Source organism: Pongo pygmaeus, chromosome 1 (genome assembly GCF_028885625.2).
Source record: "Pongo pygmaeus isolate AG05252 chromosome 1, NHGRI_mPonPyg2-v2.0_pri, whole genome shotgun sequence".
NCBI classification, from domain to species: domain Eukaryota; kingdom Metazoa; phylum Chordata; class Mammalia; order Primates; family Hominidae; genus Pongo; species Pongo pygmaeus.
This window is the reverse complement of record NC_072373.2, coordinates 52152987-52178554: the sequence shown is the minus strand read 5'-3', so window position 1 is coordinate 52178554 and position 25568 is coordinate 52152987. Positions and strand designations below refer to the sequence as shown.

Genomic DNA, 25568 nt, shown 5'->3' with positions numbered 1-25568 from the left:
GAAATGCCTCTCCAAGTAGGTCCATTGATCAGAACCGTGAATATGTTGCCTCTCCTTCTCATACCACCCTCACCCTCTAGCCCCCAGTAGATACATTTCTTCCTTCGGTCCTCAAGGCTGTTTTCTGTTTTCTGCTCAGCCTTCTCCACTACTATAAGCTTGGGTAAACTGTATGCTTCAAGAAGCAGGATTGTATCTATTTTTCTTCACCATCACATCTCCTGCACTCACATAGTGGCAGTCAAACTAAGGCCTTGATAAATAAGTTTTAAACATGAATTAATAATAAATGAATGCATACATGCACTATTGCAATGTCTCTTGCATCACACATTTTCTGCCTTATTACTGGTTTCCATCACAACTTATCTGACCTCAGTTACCTGGCAATTTTTTTTTTAACTTGGCATACACTGCCCATGATAAGGCACTAATGACTATTTCGTGATACAGTTACTGCCCCTCTCAGGTAACATTTTCACCTTTACTGAGGCTTCTAAGAGACAAGGTCTCAACCTAAAGGAATTGCTCTGATAGTGAGAACTTTAGGGAGTATGGTAGTTCTAGGGGCTTCATGACCTCTCAGCTTATACTGCCTATGTGAAACCTCTCTAGGTCCTCAGGTTCCCCTTTAAGAAAATGCTAAAAAGAAACAAAAAAGAATTACTTTTTTGTTTGTACTCTAAGTGTATCTCAAACACCTCACATATTCAAATTATTCTCTTGTACAAAATTAAATGCCATTGGATATAGAAGGAGTGGAGCACAACTTGTCTTTCATAGAGGCTGGAATTTGTCTGAGAGCACCACACAAGTAACTCTTGCCACAGTCTCAATTAATAAAAGCCTTTGCTCTTTTTTCTTAATTTTTCTTTACTTTCTATCCCTTGCATAGATACTTAATAGATTTGAAGTTGCCATTAATTTCTTAACCACTATTCAAAAGGAAAACAAACAAAGAAAACAAAAGCAAAAACAGCATTTCCTTTGTTGTAAAGCAAAATAAAATCAGGCCCTAATTTTCCACAATAGAAGTTGTCCAAAATACTTATCTGCATTTAGATTCCCCAAAACTCATTTCTTCATAATAATACTGTCAGAGTTCAGTGTTGTGATCATAACATTCACTAGTGTGACTTAAAAAGGGGAGGCATCATGTGTTAAGCAGGGATAGGATCTAAGAATAACAAATCTGCCTGGTAAGCAGCACAAATGAGTCTTACACTAAGCCCCACTGATCCAGCTTGGAGGGAAATGAGTCAAAACCAAGTCCCCGTACTCTCTACCTGCGAGAAAGAGGTGACATTGAAGAACAAGCTTACACTTCTGGATATGGTCCAAAATGATCAGAAACTCACTCTGTCAACCTAGTAGGTGTTTGGATGGATATCTCTTTTTTAACAGAAAGATGTTTGGAGCCAGGACACATGGTTTTCACATTTTAATGGCAATGCTCATAGGTAACTAACTCTCTTCTTATATATGCTAATATGCACCATGCTTAGTGTTTTTAAGATGTTTATTTAGCAACTATTGTTTAATGCTATAACAGATATTACTATCAAATGAAAATTCAAACTTTTGAGAAAGGAAAAGTGGATATATTTATGCATTGAGTTTTTGGTTTTAGATAATTTCTACTTTGATTTCTATTTATTAAAATTTTTTAAATCCTAAGTCAATTAAAACAGATCAAGATGAAACTTCCTCATTTGTATATGTCTTTGTATATATGTCTAGTATACATATGTCTAGGGTGAATTATATAACTTCATATTAGATATTTCATTAACCATGGCTTCAGCAAAGTGAGAATTATGACAAAAATCATCTTTATATCCAATGATATTAATTCTAAATATAAAGTCTACATTCCTTTTATCCATTAATATGATTTATTCTCAAGGAAATATGAGATATACCAAGTGGTAGAAATTTTTGCTCTCGTGATTATTTTTGAAATACAGTATTATCATGGAATCAGATACTGAACTAAAAAAATTTTAGGAAAATAAAATGAGGTGACAGTTTTTAATTAATTAAATGAATTGACTTTATATAAGCAAATAACAATAAGCTTCAAGTAATCCATCACATACTATAAATAATTGGACATAAATAACCAATTTGTATTCAACTAAAATACCCAATTAAGAAGACTGAATGGCCCCAATGGCCCATAAATATGCCCTAATCCTTTTATCTTGATTGACAACAGATCTTGTTCTTTGCCCAGCTCCTCCAATAACCAATACAAGACATTTTTATCTTTTTTCCCACTTTTAGTTTTCTGGGTTCATCAAATAATTGTGTTGGACTTTATTTTACATTGGACATGTCAATAGAATTGATTTTAAGTGAAGTAAAAGCATAAATCGCTGTTTATCATTCTACTTTTCATACCTAATTCTGTTTGTTGTTCTTCAGACTATTGATCTTAATACAGGCTTTCTTTCCTTTTTTTGTTCTTTTTAAAATGATGGTAAAATTTAAAACTTGCTTTTCTGTTTATATTTAAAGAAACACATAATCAAATTATTGACATTTTATGAAAGATCAAATGCATAAATTTTAGCAATCATAAGAAAAAATACAGTAGGCAATGGTATAGAAAGCACGACCATCTGCACTTACTTGCCCACAAAGGATAAATGAAAGTGTACTGTAAATTGTAAAGAAATAAACATCCTATTTCAAGCCCTAATAAGCTTATGTGTCAACAGTTTTAATAGCTGCCTAGTTGGTCTTCCTGTCTCCAGTTTCTTCCCACTTCACTCTGTTACATATCCCTGTGAAGGTGATCTTTATGAGAAACCATGTTGGTTTTCTGTCCAACAATTACGTATGACTCCCCACTGCCAGAAAATAAATAAATACAGCTAAAAACCTCGTAAGTTCCCAGACCTTCTCCACTCTGGCTACATTTAACCTTTGTGTGTTTATTTTTCTAGGTAAATCCTACATGCCAACCAGATTGCCAAACTCATTGTCACCTCTAAATGTTAAGCTTTCCCATCGATGAGTGTTTTGTTTATTCACTTATTTACACACACAAAGACCTCTTTTTCTTTTTTTTTTTTTTTTTTTGAGACAGAGTCTTGCTCTGTCGCCCAGGCTGGAGTGCAGTGGTGTGATCTCGGCTCACTGCAAGCTCCGCCTCCCGGGTTCATGCCATTCTCCTGCCTCAGCCTCCCGAGTAGCTGGGACTACAGGCGCCCACCACCACACCTGGCTAATTTTTTGTATTTTTAATAGAGACGGGGTTTCACCGTGTTAGCCAGGATGGTCTCGATCTCCTGACCTCGTGATCCGCCCACCTCGGCTTCCCAAGGTTCTGGGATTACAGGCATGAGCCACTGCGTCCAGCCACAAGGACCTCTTTATCAACTTGACCTATATTTGAAAACCTATACTAAATTCTATTTCTATAAGACCTTCTCAGCCAGACCTGAAGAGATACCCTTCTCCAGAGGCTCTGCAGCAGCTACTGCCCAAACTATTCACTTAGAATCTATTGTATACTGTCTAGTGAAATCTCTTCAGTATTGTCTTGACTTGCACTGTCATTTAGCTTTTCACAAATTTGTCTTACTTTTCCTTTATTAAATTCATTGAGGACAGGGACTAGTTCGAACTTCATGTTATCCACAATATTTTATACATGATAGATATGTAATCAATATTTATTGATTTGACTTAATTTAATATGAAGATTTCATATCTAAAGATGTTTCATTATCTATCATTCAAAGCCTTTTTCCTAAAGCTTTCCTAAATATTCTCTAATGTTGCCTGAGTTTTATTCTCATATATTATCGACATCTGCTGGGAACATACTATGTACAATGCGTTTTCATAAATATATATTTTGTCCTTCCATTATATTGTAAGTACATTCAGGCTAGGTCTACGTCTTCTAGTTTGTATTCTGAGAGTACTCTGAGAGTACATCATAGAGTAGCTATTCTATAAATTGAGAAAATGGTCAATTGAAATTTCATCTAAGGGGTCAAGATGGTTACTGTCAGTACCAAAGTGAATTATGAAAGAAATAAAAACACAAGATGTTAAAATAAATACAGATAACAGACTTCAGGTTTTTGAAAGGTTTATACTTTTTTATTTTTTATTTTATTTTATTTATTTATTATTTTGAGACAGAGTCTCGCTCTGTTGCCCCGGCTGAAGTGCAGTGGCACAATCTCGGCTCACTGCAACCTCTGCCTTGCAGATTCAAGCAATTCTCCCACCTCAGCCTCTTGAGTAGCTGGGATTACAGGCACACACCACCACGCCTGGCTAATTTTTGTATCTTTAGTAGAGACAGGGTTTCACCATATTGGTCAAGCTGGTCTCAAACTCCTGACCTCATGATCCACCCGCCTCTGCCTCCAAAGTGCTGGGATTACAGGTGTGAGCCACCACGCCTGGCCAAAAGGTTTATACTTATGTCAGGGATATGTGAAAATTCTTCAGAGGCAATTTGAAGGAGTGGGCCTATAAGGAGATTTCGTTGGAGAGGCTTGCTGCTGTGTTGTGAGTTGAACCTTACTCATCAAATTGAGGGCTAGATGCTACATTCTAAACCAGAGTGACCATAGCTTCCAGGATCGCTCCAGTGTCATCTAAAGTTGGTGGAAGGGAAGGAACAGGAAACTTAGACTAGATTCTCCACCTGCCTGAGAAATCCAAAGATGAAAAAGCATGATGACTCTTAACCCGAGGCATCAGGATAGAGAGAGAAAGAATTGCTGCTGTGCTCCATTGGAAAGTAAATGTGCTCCCCTCCTACTGCAGGTTAAGGGTACGTGAATCCTGTGATCTAGATGGGGAACCCATGGTAGGAGCATTAGTAGGCAGTTTGTGTAAAAATAGTTCTTCCCAATAGGCCTCTGTTGGAAGGTCAAAGAATCCCACTAAAAGAGTTGATAAAGAAGGAAGAAGGAGTAAACGTCAGTAAACCAATAGCAAAGGGGTTGGGGGAGGAGCAAATATGAGCCGCCAGTAAAAGGAGAGGCAATGTCTGCCTGCCTTCACAGTTCTCTAGAGTGAGTCTCAGCTGCAGGAATGGGCTCCAAGGAACTCATAAGTGCCCTTTATAACAAATACCAACTTTAAACACCTCCCAGTTTCAGAAACCATGGAGCCATATTGTATCAGTCAGGTGAATAATTTCTGCACCCCCTTCCCCCTTTTTTTGCCACCAACTTCAGTCTTCTAGGGGACAAAACACATAAATCTGAGGATGGAGACATTGGAAGAATAGAAAGAGGGAAGAAGCCTTCCTAATCTTTCCTCAAGACAGCCTGAAGTTAGCCTAGCAGACAAAGACGATTTTACTCTAAATTGCATTGAAACTTTTGATCATTATATGTGACTGACCATTCTAATTGCTGTGTGTTTTTTTTTAAGACATCGTGACACTACTATCCAATAGTGAGCCAAAAAGTCCTGGGGTCTGCTGAAGACTTATCTAGAGGCAATGAAACCCTTCCCCAGTTAAATATGTTTCAAGATAGAGTAGGAGAAAAAATCGTGTTTTGCTTTTGTTATGCCGTATCAGTTGTTCAATAGTTTTACCCTCAAATACTTGTTAATAATTTTTTTGTTCTTAAAATTCTTTGAAAATCAAGTTTAAGTAAAATATCTTCTAATGCAAAAGTTTCAACTTTTCATATTCAGTTATATTAAACTTGTATTGGAACACCTCTTTAGAATATACTGTAGTTTACCTGTAATTCCTGTGTCAGTTTTCTGTGCTTCCCAGGATGATTATATAACACATAGATTACTTCCATTTAGTTCTATTCTTTCTATCCATCAAACATTTAATCATTCATACCCTTAGCACTGTACAGGTGCTGTGGGCAGCTCTAAGTAAGATTATAATATGTCCACGGTTTTCACAGAGCTTGAAATATTTTTGAATTGACAAAGCTTGTATGAAAGTAATCCCAGTACAGTAAAATATAAGTACAATAGAGTCCAATCAAGTGCCTAGATGTGTAGATCATAAATGGCAGTACGTCGTCAAAGATTAACATTGCATACATTTATCTAAAAGTTTACAGAAAAAGATCACTTTGGTTTTGGATCAGATTAAATGCATTATATAAATATTTAATCACTTTAGGAAGGTCATGATGAATTCATTCATTCCAAAATTAATTACTAAATGGTGAATACAAGCCAGGTACTATGCTATGTTTTAGACATACATTGGTGAATAAAACAGGCATTTTCCTTCCTTCATGGAAAGCACAACTTGATGAGATTCTAGACTAATATGCTGTCCAAGTACATTTCTCATAAAAAATTACGAAATTTACAGGACACTACACATGCCCACACTTTCTAAATAGTCTCTCTCAATGACTACAGTACTATTTGAATTTTGTCATTAGAGGGTAATTCTTTCTTACTACTTTTTAGTATTGGCCAAAACTTATTGAGAACTTGTTATATACCAAACAATGTTATGAATATTTACATGTCTTAACTTGTTTAATCTTTAAAAGAGCATCGTGATGTAAATGCTATTATTAATCCCATTCATAGATGAGGAAACAAATATACAAAGTATATGTGACCTGCTCACAGTCAAGCAGCATAGCTGGGGTTCTGATCCAACAGTATCAATGTAGGAATCTTTGGATTAAATTTTTAAAAACACACATTTGGGCATGGAGTTAAATGGAAAAATAAGACATGCATATTAGTAACAAACAATAAATGAGAATACACTAAAGTATTAATTAAAAAACTGTGTGTCAGATTGGATTTTTTTTTTGTTTGTTTTGTTTTTTTTTTTTTGAGACAAGAGTCTCGCTTTGTCACCCAGGCTGGAGAGCAGTGGCATGATCTTGGCTCACTGCAATCTTCACCTCCTGAATTCAAGAGATTGTCCTTCCTCAGCCTTCAGAGTAGCTGGGATTACAGGCATGCACCACCATGCTTGGCCAGTTTTTGTATTTTTAGTAAAGATAGGATTTCACCATGTTGGCCAGGCTGATCTGAAACTCCTGGCCTCAAGCAATCCACCCAGCTAGGCCCCCGAAAGTGCTGGGATTACAGGTGTGAGCTACCGAGCATGGCCAGGTTGGATTTTTAAAACCTAGTTAATTTAGGCCAGGCGTGGTGGCTCACGCCTGTAATCCCACCACTTTGGGAGGCCAAGGTGGGTGGATCACGAGGTCAGGAGATCGAGACCATCCTGGCTAACATGGTGAAACCCCACCTCTACAAAAAAAAAAATATATATATATATACAAAAAATTAACCAGGCATGGTGGCAGGCGCCTGTAGTCCCAGCTACTCGGGAGGCTGAGGCAGGAGAATGGTGTAAACCCAGGAGGCGGAGCTTGCAGTGAGCCAAGATTGAGATTGCACCACTGCCCTCCAGCCTGGGCGACAGAGCAAGACGTGATCTCAAAAAAAAAAAAAAAAAAAAAAAAAAACTAGTTAATTTAGGGTCTGATGTTAAAAGTGCTTTGGAATTTAGACTTCACTCTTTCTACACCTCAATTTATTCTGTGAAAGAGAACTAAGAATATCTGCTTTGAAAACCTCAGAAAATTGTAGTGAGCACAAATATAATAATTTGAATGAAGATGTTGGGGAAACCATAAAGTCCTAGGCATATGTCAATTTTTATTGTTACTCTTTGTTCATTTGAATCTCCCTGGAAAAGCAATAGCCATTGTTTTTAAAAGGTGTTATACTTCTTCATGTTACTTTTTAAAAATGAATTCTAATAATTCCCTAATTAGATATATATTTTTGACTTGGAATCAGAAAAAAAAAAGTAGAAAGTGAAGTTAAAATAATAAACAGGAAAGGAGCTTGTTATGGTATAGACATCATGATTTACACTGGCATTGTAGGGAAGGAGGAAATGGGACCTTCCATTTACCTTAGAAGTCCTTCATGGTGAGAGTTGTTTGGACTATTTATATTTCTGGCAAACTTTTAGGAATTATGGGGAAGTATAAACAAGATATAAAGGCAAAATCACTGTTTCCAAGTAGAATAGAGTGAAATCTGCAGCCAGGGACAGAATATACAATGTCTGAGAAAAAAGTCTCGAAATAAATAAATTGTATCTTACATCAGTGCCAAGAGCGATCTTTTTTCTTGTTTTTGTTTGTATGACATTCAGTGCTACATGTATATCTGACAATGATAGTTGGAATCAATCATAGTATTTGGCAAATTATCAGTTCCTAGAGGAAGAATACAAAGCCTGCCATGACTGCATCTTTTTTCATGACACAGGTGGAATATAGAATTGATTTTACTTTTCCCTAATAAGTGTTTACATTTTACTCCATTACAGTCCTAACCCTGAGCTATTCATGCACTTCTGCAAGATTATACAAGCAAATTACGTGAAACTTCTATTTTTGATGTGAATATATATAATTTTAGCCCTTTTTTATTATTTAACAGGAATCCACTGTGAAGAAGACGTCAATGAATGTTTTTCAAACCCTTGCCAAAATGGTGGCACTTGTGAGAACTTGCCTGGGAATTATACTTGCCATTGCCCATTTGATAACCTTTCTAGAACTTTTTATGGAGGAAGGGACTGTTCTGCTATTCTCCTGGGCTGTACCCATCAGCAATGTCTAAATAATGGAACATGCATCCCTCACTTCCAAGATGGCCAGCATGGATTCAGCTGCCTGTGTCCATCTGGCTACACCGGGTCCCTGTGTGAAATCACAACCACACTTTCATTTGAGGGCGATGGCTTCCTGTGGGTCAAAAGTGGGTCAGTGACAACCAAGGGCTCAGTTTGTAACATAGCCCTCAGGTTTCAGACTGTTCAGCCAATGGCTCTTCTACTTTTCCGAAGCAACAGGGATGTGTTTGTGAAGCTGGAGCTGCTAAGTGGCTACATTCACTTATCAATTCAGGTCAATAATCAGTCAAAGGTGCTTCTGTACATTTCCCACGACACCAGCGATGGAGAGTGGCATTTCGTGGAGGTAATATTTGCAAAGGCTGTGACCCTTACCTTAATCGACGACTCCTGTAAGGAGAAATGCATCGCGAAAGCTCCTTCTCCACTTGAAAGTGATCAATCAATATGTGCTTTTCAGAACTCCTTTTTGGGTGGTTTACCAGTGGGAACGACCAGCAACGGTGTTGCTCTGCTTAACTTCTATAATATACCATCCACACCTTCGTTTGTAGGCTGTCTCCAAGACATTAAAATTGATTGGAATCACATTACCCTGGAGAACATCTCGTCTGGCTCATCATTAAATGTCAAGGCAGGCTGTGTGAGAAAGGATTGGTGTGAAAGCCAACCTTGTCAAAGCAGAGGACGATGCATCAACTTGTGGCTGAGTTACCAGTGTGACTGCCACAGGCCCTATAAAGGCCCCAACTGTCTGAGAGGTGAGAGGAAGCTGAGTGCTATGGCTAGGAGTGCCGTGCCTCAGAGCAGAGCAGAAACAGCAAAAACAGCCAGACTGCTTCTGCCTGCTATGAAACATAATGACCCCACAGGACTTCTGCTGCTGGTTGCCCACTGATGAGAAAGAAAAGAAGAGGGCAGTGATGTGTGTTAATTAATTTTGAGTGGATTCATAGGACATCAGTTTCACTCATACAGAGAAGTAAAAAAAATAAGCAGATAGCTCCTTTCCAAAGAGGTTTTCGTCTTTGTGTTTGCAAAATGCTACTGCAATTTTACCATTGGTCACGTATCAGAAATTTATTGTAAATCTTATTTGAAAGAGAAATAATCTTTTGAAGAAAAAGGAACCTTAGACATACAATTTGTCAGTGCCACATACTAGCATGATATCTTGTGTATAGTAAATTCTCAGTAAATATTCATTTCCTTGCTCTCCTTTCCATGCAATTCACACTTGCTCCACAATCATAATTAAGCACAGCGTTTTTATAAAATGCCAGTTTTATTCAAAGGTATCTTTTCCAAGGTTGCCCTGGAGAAGACAGGTAATATACTAGGTGTCTTAAGAAAAAAAAAAAAGAAAAGAAAATGTGGAAAGTAACAATAGTAGAACTTGGTAGATGCCATAAACTAATTGATCTAATTTCTCTAGTAAAGCACAGTTTGCAAAGTATTTCAAAATCCTTATCTTCCAACATTGTTCTAGAGATTGCTGTTGATAGTGATCAATATATACCTGTTTCTTTTTATTATTATTATCATACATTGAAAAAGTCTGAGAGGTAATTGTAACGGACTGCTTTGAAGTTCAACTGTAATTTACCCCAAGATTTTAGAGTAACTTGAAGTAGGACAACATCTGGTAAGTAGTCTTCTCTGCTTTATATGAAGTAAAATTAAAACCAGTCTTAGCCTATACTCTATTCCATGTTCAAATGTCTAAGAATTATTAGAAACTACTCAAGGGTTTCCCCCTGACCACAATATTCATTACAAATCATGGACCTGTTTGACAATGAAGTATGGCATCTACTAGCTCTATGTAATATTTTAAGTAGAATGGCAAGTTGTTTTGTGATTTTTTTTTAAGGAGAAAAAGGGAAATTATGCTGAGGCAATGTTCACTTTTTGAAGAAAAATTTAATTGACCTGAGGCAATATTTTTACTACATATACAAAATAACAAACAGATGCTGACTCATTTTGACTGGCTTCCAGATGCAGTGACCCATGAGGTTAATACTGACCATGGTGATGTTAACTGTCCTAGTAAATAGATTCAAGAGATGCCAATCCAGTGGGTTCTGGTTTTCTTTATTTTATCCAACTTGGAAAACCATGAACTTTTCAAACCAAGTTCCTGAATTGGTTACCCTCCCCCCACTTCTCCCAGTTTCCTTATACTCCAACATTATTTGAAACTGTTTAACCCTCATGAAAATATTTGACTTCAAAAGATCACTTTACACAGAGAGAGAGAGTTCTATGAAATCTTTTCTTTCTGAAAATTCTTGGTATAAATTTAAGTAAAATTATATTTTTCATATCACCTCTTCTTTATAAAATTAAAATGTTCTGTATTTTCTGTTATCTAGAAGGAATGTTTCCTGGAGAGTTTATTCCCACTACAAACAATGCTTTTAAGCAGTAATGAGAACATGGAGTCTTTCTGCTACTGTACATGTATATGCAAGAGGGAGGAGACATACTAAAAAGCACAAAGGCAAACTTCAGCCCATTCATGACTTTCACTCACATTTGGCTCAATGTTTTCCAACCATGGTATATGCTGTAATGAACAAGGAGACGGGATAGAGGATTTTGGTGGCTGACTAAACACAAAAGACATAGTGATTTCCAATATATCAAGGTTGATCTTTTTAAAATAATCTAATTTCTCAACAGAAAGAGTGCTGAAAAGGATTTAACTAAGCTTAGTTCACAGAAGTGTCCATAAGGTTCTCTCAGCATATCTTGTGTTGACTGTTTGTAAGAACATGAAGCATTCAAGATACTACTACTCAGAATAAATGGCATCACCTACCTCTTGCTCTCTGGCGAACATTTGACTTACAAAAGCAGTTTACATATCTCTTCTCTTCAGCCATATACCTAGATTTTGAGAATTTTATTCTCTTAGAATTATAGTTTCCTAGATATAGAAGAAGATTCATTCTATGACTGAATTTTTAACACAATTGTACCTGCCAAATGTAGTGGCTCAAATCTCTGCTCAAACACCTTCACAAATAGAGAGATCACTCACTCCATCTTGCCAAAAATTGCCCAAAAGTTATTTCCTTATATTGAAATAAAATAGGATTTGCCGGTAGCTTTCCTTCATTGACCATGTTGCATTTCTGGAAGACATGCAAATAAAAATCTCAACTTGCCTGCTAGTTGAGAATACTTAATATCTGAAGAAAAGTATCTTGAGCCATCTAAACCATCACATCTATTCAGGCTAAATATCCCGTTTCTTCTAATGTTTGCCATATGACATAGTTTTCCAACACTTCATCAGCTGCTTGCAGGTTTTGGAATGTATTTGCTTCTTTGTATTCCTTCTAAGATGTGATGTCTGTATGTGCTGGATGATACAGTAACACACAGGGCCATAACCTCCCTTATTCTAGATAATGTGCTTCTGTTTTTCAGCTTAATACAACATTGACTTTTTGGCAGCCACACTTCATGATTGCATCACTTTGTATCCTTGTCACTCATGATGCCACATAGTCCTGTTTCTCCCACTCTAAACTTATAAGGCACATTTAGATCAAAGTGGCTCTTATTTATTCTTGTTAAATTTATTTTTGTTGTATTCCATCAATCATTAAAGCTTGCCAAAATTGTTTTTCATCTGTATATGTTGTTCCTCTTCATGACATGTCAACCACTTGTATGAGTATCACCCTTCCAAATCCACAGCCAAGTCATGTGTCTTCAGGTGTTTCTAAAATCATGTAGCAAATCACACATGCTGACTAGTTGCTTGTGATTTCTGAGGAATAGGATTGCTGAAGAGTCAGGCTTCTGAGAAAAAAAAAATACTCTGCGTTTTGGCTTTTAATCCAGATCCACAAAGTGATGCTGAAGGCATCCTGGGATGACCAGCAGGCACCCCGCTACCCCTGAGGTTGGTGATTCTGGGCATATCTTCAAACCTCAGGGGCTTCAAGGGCCAAATTTTCGTATTAAGCATTTTATCTCATATGAAAGTGCTGCAGTGTATTCAGAGATGTTAACCTCTTCAAAGGGGTTATTTTATCTAACAGTACACTTTTGAAAGCTACCGGTAGTTGCCTGGAGCAGGTGGTCTCCAAATGCAGATTCAAAATGCAATGTTCCTGTGTTAAATCAAGTCAGAGTTCTGAAAATATAGCCTTTTATGCAGAAGATCTTCAAACACAGATGATTGTCTAAGCAAGTTTTACTATAGTTAAGCTAAACTAAAATGTGTCTTACCTTTGCCCAAACTTCAGCTGGGCCATATGATGACATTTAGACATGCTGAAATATGCTCTTTTTTTCTGGTTAGTACTGGGATATAAAATCTTGAAGACAGCAATATCTTGAAGACAGTGCTCTTGTCAAGTTATCAATGCTTTCTAGATTGCAAAATCAATGGTCAATTCTCAGTCCCCATCTTACTTGATTTCTCAATACCAGTTAACACAATTAAACACTCCCTCCTCCTGAAAAACTATTTTCTCACTAGGCTTATGGGCCACCACTCTCCCTTGGTTCTCCTCTTATCTTACTGGCTACTCTTGCATCATTTCCTTTACCTCCACTTGTCTAATGCCCAATGACTTACTTCTTGGACCTCTCGTTTTCTCTCTATAAACTCACTCTCTTGGTGATCTCATCCAGTCTTGTGGCTCTAAATATCTAATATGGTTTGGATGTATGCCCCCTCCAAATCTCATGTTGAAATGTGATTCCCAATGTTGAAGGTGGGGCCAACGGGAGGTGATATATACTAACAAATCCCACATTATCAGAACATCCTGCCTGAACCTCTGTATCAACTGCCCACTAGTCACTTCGGCTTGGATATCCAGAAAGGCATCTCAAATTTACATTTGAGATGGACTTTCCTTGCTCTCCTTTCCATGCAATTCACACTTGCTCCACAATCATAACTAAGCATAGCGTTTTTATAAAACGCTGTGGATGCCCACCTCACCCAAAAATCTGTTCCTCCAGTTTTCTTCCCTATCTCTGCAAATAGAAACTCCATGCTTCCAGTTGCTTAGGTCCAAAACCTTAGGGATGAACTTCCTCCAGAAAATTCTGTTGTGTCTACCTTCAAAATATTTTGAAAATCTAACCACTTTTCACCACTTTCACATTACCACTGATCCAAGCCATCATTTCTCTCTTGAGTTACTGCAATAATGTAGTATAACTTTGGGCTTTTGCTCAAATATCACTTTCTCAGAGAGTTCCTCTATGATTGTTCTATTTAAAATTACAATTCCACCCCTCCAAATCTCCCTATTCCTTTTCTCTACCTGACATTTTATACTAAAGGATTTCTCACCATCTGGCATATTATATAGTTTGCTTCCTCATCTGTGTCTGATGTCTTTCCTCCAACTAGAATGTAAGCTTGATGAGGATGGGAAGTTTTCTTCCTACCATATCACCCATATTTTACAATATCAGTTTTTATTTTTATATATGTCAAGAGTTTTCTTGAGGTGATGCACATCAATAGCATTGCCACATATGAGCATCACTAACTCCTCTGACCACAGGAAATGCAGGGTGGGTTTAATACGCAGCTTTGCCCCTAGTTCTCTGTTTCCTGTGCCTTTCCTACTCCCAACCAGGACCACAGAAGGAAGGGTCCTTCTTTTTCCTTGCTCAACTGCCTTGCCTCTTATGTGAGATGTCATCCCAAGAGAAGATTTAATCATCTAATTCTTGATTTCTGTTGTCCCAATTTATGTTATTTACAGACTAAAAACCTGAAGTTTAGAAAGGTTATGTAACTAGCCTAAATCACATGTTAATAACAAATACAGTCCAGGCTCTAATAAATTTCTTTACAAAGAATAATTAGGTTTAATGACAAGTTTGCTTCAGCGTGCCTCTAAGTAGCAAAGATTATGACGGCCTGCACAGTCCACTTGCAGAGGTTGCGTGAAGTGCTCTTGTCCAAAAATTTCTTCCACCAAGTTGGCGTACTTTAGTGTCTGATATACCACCATTAAGGCCCGTATTTTAGGGCAGCGAAGGGGAGATTCTTTAGTTTGTCAGTGCAGAGATCTTTTTGGTCTGTTTTGTGATCAATGGGCCTCAAGTGTAAACTACAGACCAAAATATGGTTATTTTAGGGATAAAATAAACTCAGAAGTCCAGAAAGAAGCCAAATCATTCTTCTATTTAATAAGCCTGTCCTGAACTTTAAAAGCTATGTATGAGTGTGTATGCCTGTGTGCATGTGTGTGTGAAACGTAAAATTTTTGTCTTCCATCCCTTCTGTCTTTTGAGCCTTAATATGTTTCTTTTTTTTTTTCCTCCTCCTCTATTTTGACATTGAAGAGTATGTGGCAGGCAGATTTGGCCAGGACGACTCCACTGGATATGTCGTCTTTACTCTTGATGAGAGCTATGGAGACACCATCAGCCTCTCCATGTTTGTCCGAACACTTCAACCATCAGGCTTACTTCTAGCTTTGGAAAACAGCACTTATCAATATATCCGTGTCTGGCTAGAGCACGGCAGACTAGCAATGCTGACTCCAAAGTCCCCCAAATTAGTAGTAAAATTTGTTCTTAATGATGGAAATGTCCACTTGATATCTTTGAAAATCAAGCCAAATAAAATTGAACTGTATCAATCTTCACAAAACCTAGGATTTATTTCTGCTTCTACATGGAAAATCCAAAAGGGAGATATCATCTACATTGGTGGCCTACCTGACAAGCAAGAGACTGAACTTAATGGTGGATTCTTCAAAGGCTGTATCCAAGATGTAAGACTAAACAACCAAAATCTGGAATTCTTTCCAAATCCAACAAACGATGCATCTCTCAAGCCAGTTCTTGTCAATGTAACCCAAGGCTGTCCTGGAGACAACAGCTGCAAGGTAATGATTACTCATACAAACTAGGTATGCTAAACTTTTACTTTATTAAAAAGATAACTTATTAAAACAATTCTTTGTATATAAAGATGATGTTACTGACCCACCACCACAGAATAATATTTCATCTATATTTTTCCAACAAGACTGTGAAATTTACATTGAGCCATAGAAATGAGGCCTTGATCTTATTGGCATCAGGATCTATTTAACTAACCAAAGTAACTTCGGTTATAGGCTTCTCTCGCCCTCACAACAATCATACTACTTAAGTATAATAATATTTCAATTCCTAAACTCCTAATGGCACACCAGAGGTTTAACTGAATTAACTCTTTTCGGATGATATCGTTAACTTTATTTTAAATGTCCAGCTACTATCGTTTTGAACTTTTATTAAGTCAGCAACAACAAGAGAAATCTGAGAGGTAATTTCGTTCTGGTAGATGAAATCCCCTGAAATATAATTTCTCAAAGCCCATGCTTCACTTTAAATATTCTATGTGCTCTTCTAAGAGCTGCTTAAATACAAGAACTTGTCAGCTCTGCATGACCTTTCAAAGGGAAAAAAGGAAACCCATTTCTCTGTGTTGAGCATTTGTTGAGCTCCAACTATGGCCCTACACTAAGCTTGGTTCTAAGTATACACAAATGAATTATTGTAACATAGTTATGGAACATTTTCAATGTACTAGGCACTATTTTACATGGATTAATCCATTTAGTTCTATTGAAGGATTACTGTGGAAAGCAAGCATTGTTGTTGTCCCAATTTACGTTATTTACAGATAAAGTAACTGAAGTTTGGAAAGGTTATGTAACTAGCCTAAATCATATGTTAATAGTAGACCCGGGACAAACACAGTTCATGCTCTAATAAATTTCTTTTTAAATACTTGCATTTTGAATACTTTTTGTGAGCAACCTTGTGAGAACTCAAGTAATAATACTATGTCGCTGATTCAGAGGCAGACCAATGTGGGAAGGGCACTCACTGAGTTGGGATCCAGAGGACCTAGGTACCAAGTTTCACTGTTTCGCTTCTGTATAGGATCTTGGGCAACTGGAAACACCTTCTTTTCATCATCTGTAAAACCAGGAGTAAGAATCCCTTCCTCAAATGATAATTAGTGCATGTGAAAAAGTGCCTGGTAATTTGTAAATTACAGAGGACGCTGCTATACTTGAAAAATCCTCCTTGTGCTATGGATCAGTTTTCTATCTTTTCTCTCTCTCTGCCACCACTCTGCCCTTTTAGAAAGGAGTTGGTAATGGCAGTAGTCATTTTTATTCTATTTAGTTAACAATGGATATTAAAAGTTTAAAATGTAAAGATGCAGGGAAATTAGCATTTTAAAATAACAGATATGTGGTTTCACCGTCAACATTTTTCTATTTAGTTGCCAGTGCTTTTTATACCTTTGATTTCTTTTCTGCTCAGTCCAACCCCTGTCACAATGGAGGTGTTTGCCATTCCCTGTGGGATGACTTCTCCTGTTCCTGTCCTGCCCACACAAGTGGGAAAGCCTGTGAGGAGGTTCAGTGGTGTGGATTCAGCCCGTGTCCTCGCGGAGCCCAGTGCCAGCCAGTGCTTCAAGGATTTGAATGTAGGTAGAGTTCAAACCTACCATCTCACCAGTTGAGTTGCGACATTTGAGTTGTTCCAAGAGCAAACACAGAAAAAGAGTATAGACAAAGCCAGTTTATTAAATTAATCTATAGTTGTTTCCCCTATGCGAGTAGGCTAATACTGACTGGCCTCTTGCCTCATCCTGCCCTTGGTGGGTGTCTGGATAGGAAATGGAGGTCACAGCAACACTAAACCTAGATGCTTAATCATTTAAAGCTGATTTCCTAAAAAAGAATTAACAGGGTGATATTTGACTTTCCTTCCCTCATTACTGGGAACACAGAATAAATATGTGCATGTTACACATTGCCATTTATTAACTATGAGGCCTCAGGCAATCCATGTGCTCTCCATCATCTAAAGCTTCCTCACCTGTAAAATAGGAAGAACACTTTCTACTTTTTCAGTTTCTTTGTGATGATTCTATGACCTTATCTGTAAATAATCAAACATGTTAGGCACTCAGTTAATGTTTTTTATGAGAATTTCCCTCACTGTGAAAGGTTTTCCTGTCCATCTTCTGTACTACAAAACACAATTTTCCAAATGTTAGCAATTTGAATAGTATACGGTATTCACAATTTTGACATATCCACCCACTAACTATACTGTTATTTATATTCTGTCTTCTCACCTACTTCAAATAATGCACAGTCCAGTTGATAGCCAACCCTCTAAGTTTGCACTGAATTCTAATTTCTTCCCCTTATTCAAAGATTGTGCTCCTAAAACTTTTCTCTCACATACCAGTATCAATTTTTCCGTCATTACAAAAAAATTCTTTCAACACTCCCTCATTCCTATTCCTACCAGCTACCATCCCATTTCTCTGCCTTAAAGAATAGGGAGAAAAAAACCCTTTAATGTGTTGTCCGCAATATGCTTCCGATATTCTCACTCCATTCTCTCTTTTGCTCCATACAGTCAGGCCCACACACCACCACTTCCCTTCTGAACTCTCTTAACCCAGAGATTCACAGGTCACCTTTGTCACTTCATTCAGGTTTCTACACAAACATCCTGCAACTTGGCTTTATTTTTATTTTAATCTCTTATTATTCCTTGATATTTTGTTGCATATGCATTGATATATTTGTCTGTCATCTCTGTCATCATGAGAATATAAGCTTCACAAGGCAAGAAAATTTTCTATGTGGTTTCTTGCCCGTAAATATTTGTTAAATAAATAAATTGATATTATTTTCTTCAAATTTACTCAATATTTTCACTTAACTGCTGTGGACATTAAGTACATTATCAGCTTACTATAAAAAAAATGCATGCTGGATGCAGTGACTGACACCTATAAATCCCAGCACTTTAGGAGGCAGAAGTGGGACGATTGCTTGAGCCCAAGAATTTGAGTCTGCAGTAAGCTAGGATCACACCACTGCACTCTAGCCTGGGCAATAAAACAAAACCCTGTCTCAAAAAAATAAAAATAAAAATAAAAATACTGCACTAAAATAATGGAATTTAACTAGAGGATAGTTTGGCTTAAGGTCAGTAGCAATGACATACTATCTAGACTGGGCCCCGAAGTAACTGAGAAAAAGAGAAGAATGTATTTACTTTTATGTTTCTATACTTCAAAATCATATTATTTAAAAGACCTGTATGAAATACATTACACTGTACATACACTGGGGGAACTTTTCTAGAAAAATGTATATACTTTTATGTTTCATACTTAAGAAATAGGTACTACACATGTATAGAAAACATGATGAGTTGGCATAAAGAATCTAAATTGGTTTTTAATGGGGCACAAAACTTTAAATGATACTTTTTCATTCTACTTCTTTATTCTAAAATAATTTCTTAATTATTAATTTTACTGTTGATCTTTCGATAGAAATACTAAAGTTGTTAGTCTTAGCTATGTTCTACCTGGTGTCCGAATCGCTTTGAATATTTTCACAGGAAAAAGGAATAGGATTTCTAAAAACAGTGGCAACCCCAAAACAGTATGCACACTGCTCTGCAATCTACACATCAAACAGTTTAGGAGTTGGACAAACATGTCAGAAAGAAGTGAAGTGAACCTTTACTGCTACAACATTGCCGATAGCAAAAGACTAGTAAGTCCAGCTCTGACACCCCCAGAAAGTCCCAGTAGCATTTTTTAAGTATAGCTTATCTTAGTGAAGAGAGAAAATGTAAATAAATAGGTGTACAATAGGAATTATAAATCAATTTTCTAATTGACAGGTATGAACCCAGAATTCACTTTTACTACTCTCATAATTTTAATTTTATGTAATCTTATGACTATTATATTTTCTTTCCAAGTAAAATATATTGAAAAGATTAAGTCTAATGGAACAAGATACTCTTGAGAGTACAGCTGATAAATTACCCTGAGTTTGCCTTTAGGACTTTAATCATCTCTATCTCTGTATCATACCAAGATTTAAACATTTACAACTCACCTTAAATACAGGTGTGCTTATTATGGCAAAGTTCCTCAAAGAAAAGGTGAAGTACAAAAGTGATTAGGTATATCGTGGTTTTTATCCAGATCAGAAGACATGATTTCAGTGTGCTCAGCAGTTAGTAAATATATTTATATAGCGTTATAGACCATAATCTTCATTTCAGAGTTGGAGAATTTTGGAGATTTTTCATTTTAACATTTACTTAAAAACATGTAATGAAACACTTGTTGCTCTTTTTTTTCCTAAATTCCCAACTCCAAACCCGGTTGAAACACACATACACACACACACACAACACACACACACACACACACATAGTAAAAAACAATAAGATCAAAGGAATTGATTTATTTAATTAAGTCAAATAATACACTTGAATGATACACTGAAATTTTCTCCTGCTGTGGTTTCTAATCATTATTTCACTTTTCACGATACAGGATGGAGTTATTTTCATAGAGTATTCATTTAATTATGTTTACTGAGCACCTACTACACATCAGGGACACACAGGCTTAGGCTTAAGGATTTAGTGATAACCTAGACAGAGAAGATCCTTGGTTTCATAAAGCTTATGTCCTAGTGCAGAAAGACAGTGAAGGAACGAGTAAACAAATAAACATAATTTTAAGTGGTAATGGGAGCTATGAAGAAAATTAAGCATAGACAGTGAATGCAGGGAGGTAGTTTTTTTAACTCAGATAATCAGGGAAAAGCTTCTCAGAGGAGGCGACATTTGAGCGATATTAACACTAAGAAAAGCCAAGTATAAGAAGATCTGGGGAAATAATATTCTAAGTAACAGCAAGTGTAAAAGGCCTGCGTTGGGAACAAGCTTGGTGTATCTTCAATGAATGGCAAGAAATTGTGGCTGTGGCCTGTGAATGAATTGGAATTGGAGAGTTAATCAGGGGCCAGATCATGTAGATGCTTTTTTTTAACATGGCAAAATTTTGTCAGGAATTTTTTTTTTTTTTTAAAGAGAGACAGGGTCTTATTATGTTGCCCAGGATCGTCTCAAACTGCTGACTTCAAGCTATCCACCCTCCTCAGCCTCCCAGATAGCTGAGATTATACCCACAACTGGCTCAGATCATGTACACTCTTGTGGTTATGTTTAGAATTTAGGATTTCTTTTTAGATGATAACTAATGGAGCTTGACTAAGGAGTAGTTGTTATATTGATCTGCAGAGCAGTAGAGGCAGGGACACTAAGAAGTAATTAGTCTTAATGAAAGATGATGGTGGTTGGGTGTAGTGCCTGATAATGTAATGATAGTGTTTTCAGGTCATTTGCTACTGAAAAGTGTGATACAATAAGAATAGATAATTGGCCACTGCATTGAGTAACATGGAGGTCATTCACTGTAACCATGAAAGTGGTTTTAGTGAAGTGACTGGGACAAAAGCTTGAGTGGCATATATAAAAGAGAAAATGAGGAATGATAGAGTGAGACCATGGGGATATAAAATTATTAAGTTTTGCTGGTAAAGAAAATAGACAAAAAAGCAGCAGGATTGGGGGATGTAAGGGTACTGTTTCGTGTGTATTTTTATTTTTTAAGATTAAAGCAATTACACATATTTGTATATTGATGGGAAACAACAAAATGGAAGGGGAAATGATGATGCAAGAAAGAAAAAGAATGCATAGAGGAATAATATGTTTAAAAGGTGAAAAGCAGTAGCACCCAGTGCATAACTGGTAAAGTTGACCTTGGTGGGAATACAGACAGTACATCTATTATAGCAGGATAGAATGCAGTGTGGATCCAAATAATATTAGGTTTACAGATTTGATGGATATCTGAGGTAGCTCTGTTTTTTCAAGAAAATATTATGTGAGATCATAAGCTGAGATAGAATTAGATATTTTAAGAGACAGAACAAGTTGTTAATCATCTTATAGAATGGGGAAAAAAGTTTTTAATAGAGAAATGCAATAGGATTGCCCAAAGTGCTGTGCTCACATATAGTGTGAGAGAAATTGATATGGTTGTATACGAAAGTACTTGGGTGTAGATACAGAATTTGCAGCTTGTCACATAATTGGAGTTTTACCAGGTAAGTAAATCAGTCATTTGGAATGCTACTTTTAACGGCCTACTCATCAGCTTAATCAGAAGCCAGACTCCACTGTTAATTTTCTGCATCACCATAGCTAGATTTGTGATTTCGTTTTGCTCAATTTATTTATGTGTAAAATGAATTATCAATGCTTTATTTGTGGGAGCAAATGCAAAATAAAAATTGGCATGTATTAGGATTTCACTGGAAAAGAAATGTATAGTTTTGGTTTTGCTATCAGACCATCCAGGTTTGACATTCTGGCTTTGTTATTTATGAATTACATGACCATGAACAAAATTACTTAAATTCTGTGAGTCTCAGCTTCTTCTTCCATAAAATGGGGATAATAATAATACCTGTATTCAAAAGTTTGATATTAGAAATAATATAAAAGCAACTAGCACAGTATGTAACATGTATCAAATAGTCAATATGAAATGTTATTAACACAATGATCATTACTATTAATAAAGGTAATTAAGCAAACTGTAGATTTAATAAAGTTATTGATTATTATCACCTTCTCTCATTAGGTATTGCAAGTGCTGTTTTTAATGGACAAAGCAGTCAAATATTATTCAGAAGCAATGGGAATATTACCAGAGAACTCACCAATATCACATTTGGTTTCAGAACAAGAGATGCAAATGTAATAATATTGCATGCAGAAAAAGAGCCTGAATTTCTTAATATTAGCATTCAAGATTCCAGATTATTCTTTCAATTGCAAAGTGGCAACAGCTTTTATATGCTAAGTCTGGCAAGTTTGCAGTCAGTGAATGATGGCACGTGGCACGAAGTGACTCTTTCCATGACAGACCCACTGTCCCAGACCTCCAGGTGGCAAATGGAAGTGGACAACCAAACACCTTTTGTGACCAGCACAATTGCTACTGGAAGCCTCAACTTTCTGAAGGATAATACAGATATTTATGTGGGTGACAGAGCTATTGACAATATAAAGGGCCTGCAAGGTTGTCTAAGTACAATAGAAATCGGAGGCATTTATCTGTCTTACTTTGAAAATGTTCATGGTTTCATTAATAAACCTCAAGAAGAGCAATTTCTCAAAATCTCTACCAACTCAGTGGTCACTGGCTGTTTGCAGTTAAATGTCTGCAACTCCAACCCCTGTCTGCATGGAGGAAACTGTGAAGACATCTATAGCTCTTATCATTGCTCCTGTCCCTTGGGATGGTCAGGGAAACACTGTGAACTCAACATTGATGAATGCTTTTCAAATCCCTGTATCCATGGCAACTGCTCTGACAGAGTTGCAGCCTACCACTGCACATGTGAGCCTGGATACACTGGTGTGAACTGTGAAGTGGATATAGACAACTGCCAGAGTCACCAGTGTGCAAATGGAGCCACCTGCATTAGTGATACTAATGGCTATTCTTGCCTCTGTTTTGGAAATTTTACAGGAAAATTTTGCAGGTGAGCACAAAGTCCATATGAAGCTTGGTCCTTGAGGCTATACTCTGCATCACTGTTCTTGTCAAATTGGAAAGCTCTCTCCTCAAGGTATACATATATACTGTGCTGAACAGGGTGACACTGGTCGCTTCCGTCACAATTTGGTCATGTTAAGATGGGATCTCACTTACCAGGATATTCTACAAGTCAGAAAGGTAGTGTTTAAATCAGACTTTCAGCAAAATATTTTCTCAGTCATCTGTGTGAAAATATGTCTCATGAACTGTAGCCCCAGGGTCTGACAGTTTCAAGGCCTCGGGAAACAAATGCATTTACAATAAATGCAAAAGCTGAAATGTAGTATTGTTAGGGGAGGCATGACTTCTATTGCTAAAATAATGCCCTGGGCTATTTCAGGCAGGTAAATACTCTAAAATCCCGAAAAGAGTACATTAAAGTATACAGCTGACCCTTGAACAACGCAGGGGTTAGAGGTGCCTATGTGCAGTTGAAAATCCACATTTAACTTTTAACTCTCCCAAAACGTAACAACTATCAGCCTGGTTGACCAGAAACCTTAACAATAACATAGTCAATTAACACATATTTTGCATGTCATATTCTGTCTTCTTACTATAAAGCAAGCTAGAGAAAATAAAAAGTTATTAAGAAAATCATAGGAAAGAGAAAATAAATTTACTATTCATTAGTGGAAACTGATCATCAAAGATCTTTATCTTGATTGTCTTCGTGTTGATTAGGATGAAGAGGAAGAGAAAGGGTTGGTCTTGCTGTCTCAGTGGCGGCAGAGGTGAAAGAAAATCCACATATAAGTGACTCCACATCATTCAAACATGTGTTGTTCAAGGGTCAACTGTAATTTCAAAACAGTGGAATTATAATTCTCAGACAAATATAAAACAAACATGTTTTAATTACTTTGTCATTAATTAATAAGGAAACTAGTAAGAAATAAAAACTAATTCAAAGGACAATCTAAAGAATATGTATATGTATATATACAAACAAGAATGAGTGAATGAATTTATTAATAAATACAAAACTGTTTAATATCCCATAGGGCAAGAAAACTAGTATTTGAAGTCATCTTCAATACTGTGATAATCATTTGTATGGCTCACTACAGATAAATTAATTTGCATTTTGATGAACAAGAATTTCATATTAGTATTGTTTTCTACAACTTACAGAATTGTAATATAGCTTAGCAAAGAAAATATAAGGCACAGACCACTGCAAAAGTGGATAATCCTAGATGGTCTTTTATATAAACCCAGCAGTGCATTGAAAGAATATGCAGTGATTTTTTTTTGCCCATTTCAAAGTATTTCACATTTTTCTACAACTACAAAAGCAGTATTTTAGTTCTTGTAACCACCTCCATTTCAAGCTATATAAACAGAGATAAGAAAGACTATTTTTCTTGTAAGTCACATTGCTTCAGTATTTCCATGTAAGAAGTTATTATTGTTTTTACAACTTACACCGCTTTAAATTTACTAAATAATTGAGTCATTATGGGGAGGTGAGAGGGTTATTATTAACAAGTAATACATTCCAGAACTTCGGCAAGAACACCTGGAATGGGTTGGCAGCCTGTAGACATTACACTAATTCAGAGGTGGTACCTTAATTGCATGAATCTCCTAGCAAACATAACATGTAGGCATACCTATAAGAAGTTGTACATCTCTCCCTAACAGTTACTGTTCTGAGCCTGAGAAAGCAAGGCACCGTTGTAGGTGCTAAGTGTTCCCAACAGGTAACCTGCCTGTTTAAAAGCAAGAAGAATTCAGGATCAAATTTAGTACATTTCACTGTGAATTTTGATAAGTAAAATAAACACACAGGCCCTATTAACTAGTTCTCCAGAATTTTTTTCTGCCTAATTCATCAAAGTCAAGTTCTGAAAGACGAAATCCCTCAAAAATACCTTCTAATGAGATTCAGGAATTGTTTATTAAAACCAAGATGTATACAAAGCTTCATATTTGCATTGCTAATTGACCTCTTTCAAAGCTGGTTGACATTTTTGGCTCTTCTGAAAAGTCTTTATGGTATCTTCTTTTTAAAGTAGAATTGATTAGCTCTTGTGGGAAGGGACACACTTAGCATCATATAAGCTAGTCTATCCACATTAGCTGCAGCACACACAACAGAACAAAATTCAATTCATTTTACACTTCCTGAATATTTATTAGTTATCGGATACCATGCACATACACAGTGGGTCAAAGAGCCTAGCAACACTATTAAACTCTTTAAACATCAGTCCCTTCACACTACTAGATTTTGTCTTACAGTGAAGTTCTGCTTAGCTTCTAATACTTGTTCCACCTTTTATAAGGATTCTTTAACATGTAAAGCTTTGTTGCCATACCAGAGAGCCACACTCTGAATTCACATGCAGTTACCATCGTGTGCTATATACAAAGCTCCTGGAGAGCATTTGGCTTGCATTC

General features: G+C 36.6%; 1 protein-coding gene across 2 annotated transcripts in view; it reads left to right on the top strand.

The window, feature by feature from the left end:
• CRB1 (crumbs cell polarity complex component 1) overlaps positions 1-25568 on the top strand; it is a 211720-nt gene that overhangs the window by 145967 nt on the left and 40185 nt on the right. For both annotated transcript variants that reach the window (XM_063647634.1, XM_054452101.1), the window contains 4 exons: positions 8449-9405; positions 14984-15531; positions 16970-17135; positions 22200-23106. In XM_063647634.1, the coding sequence (XP_063503704.1) occupies positions 8449-9405; positions 14984-15531; positions 16970-17135; positions 22200-23106 (2578 nt within the window). The remainder of the gene's footprint in view (positions 1-8448; positions 9406-14983; positions 15532-16969; positions 17136-22199; positions 23107-25568) is intronic.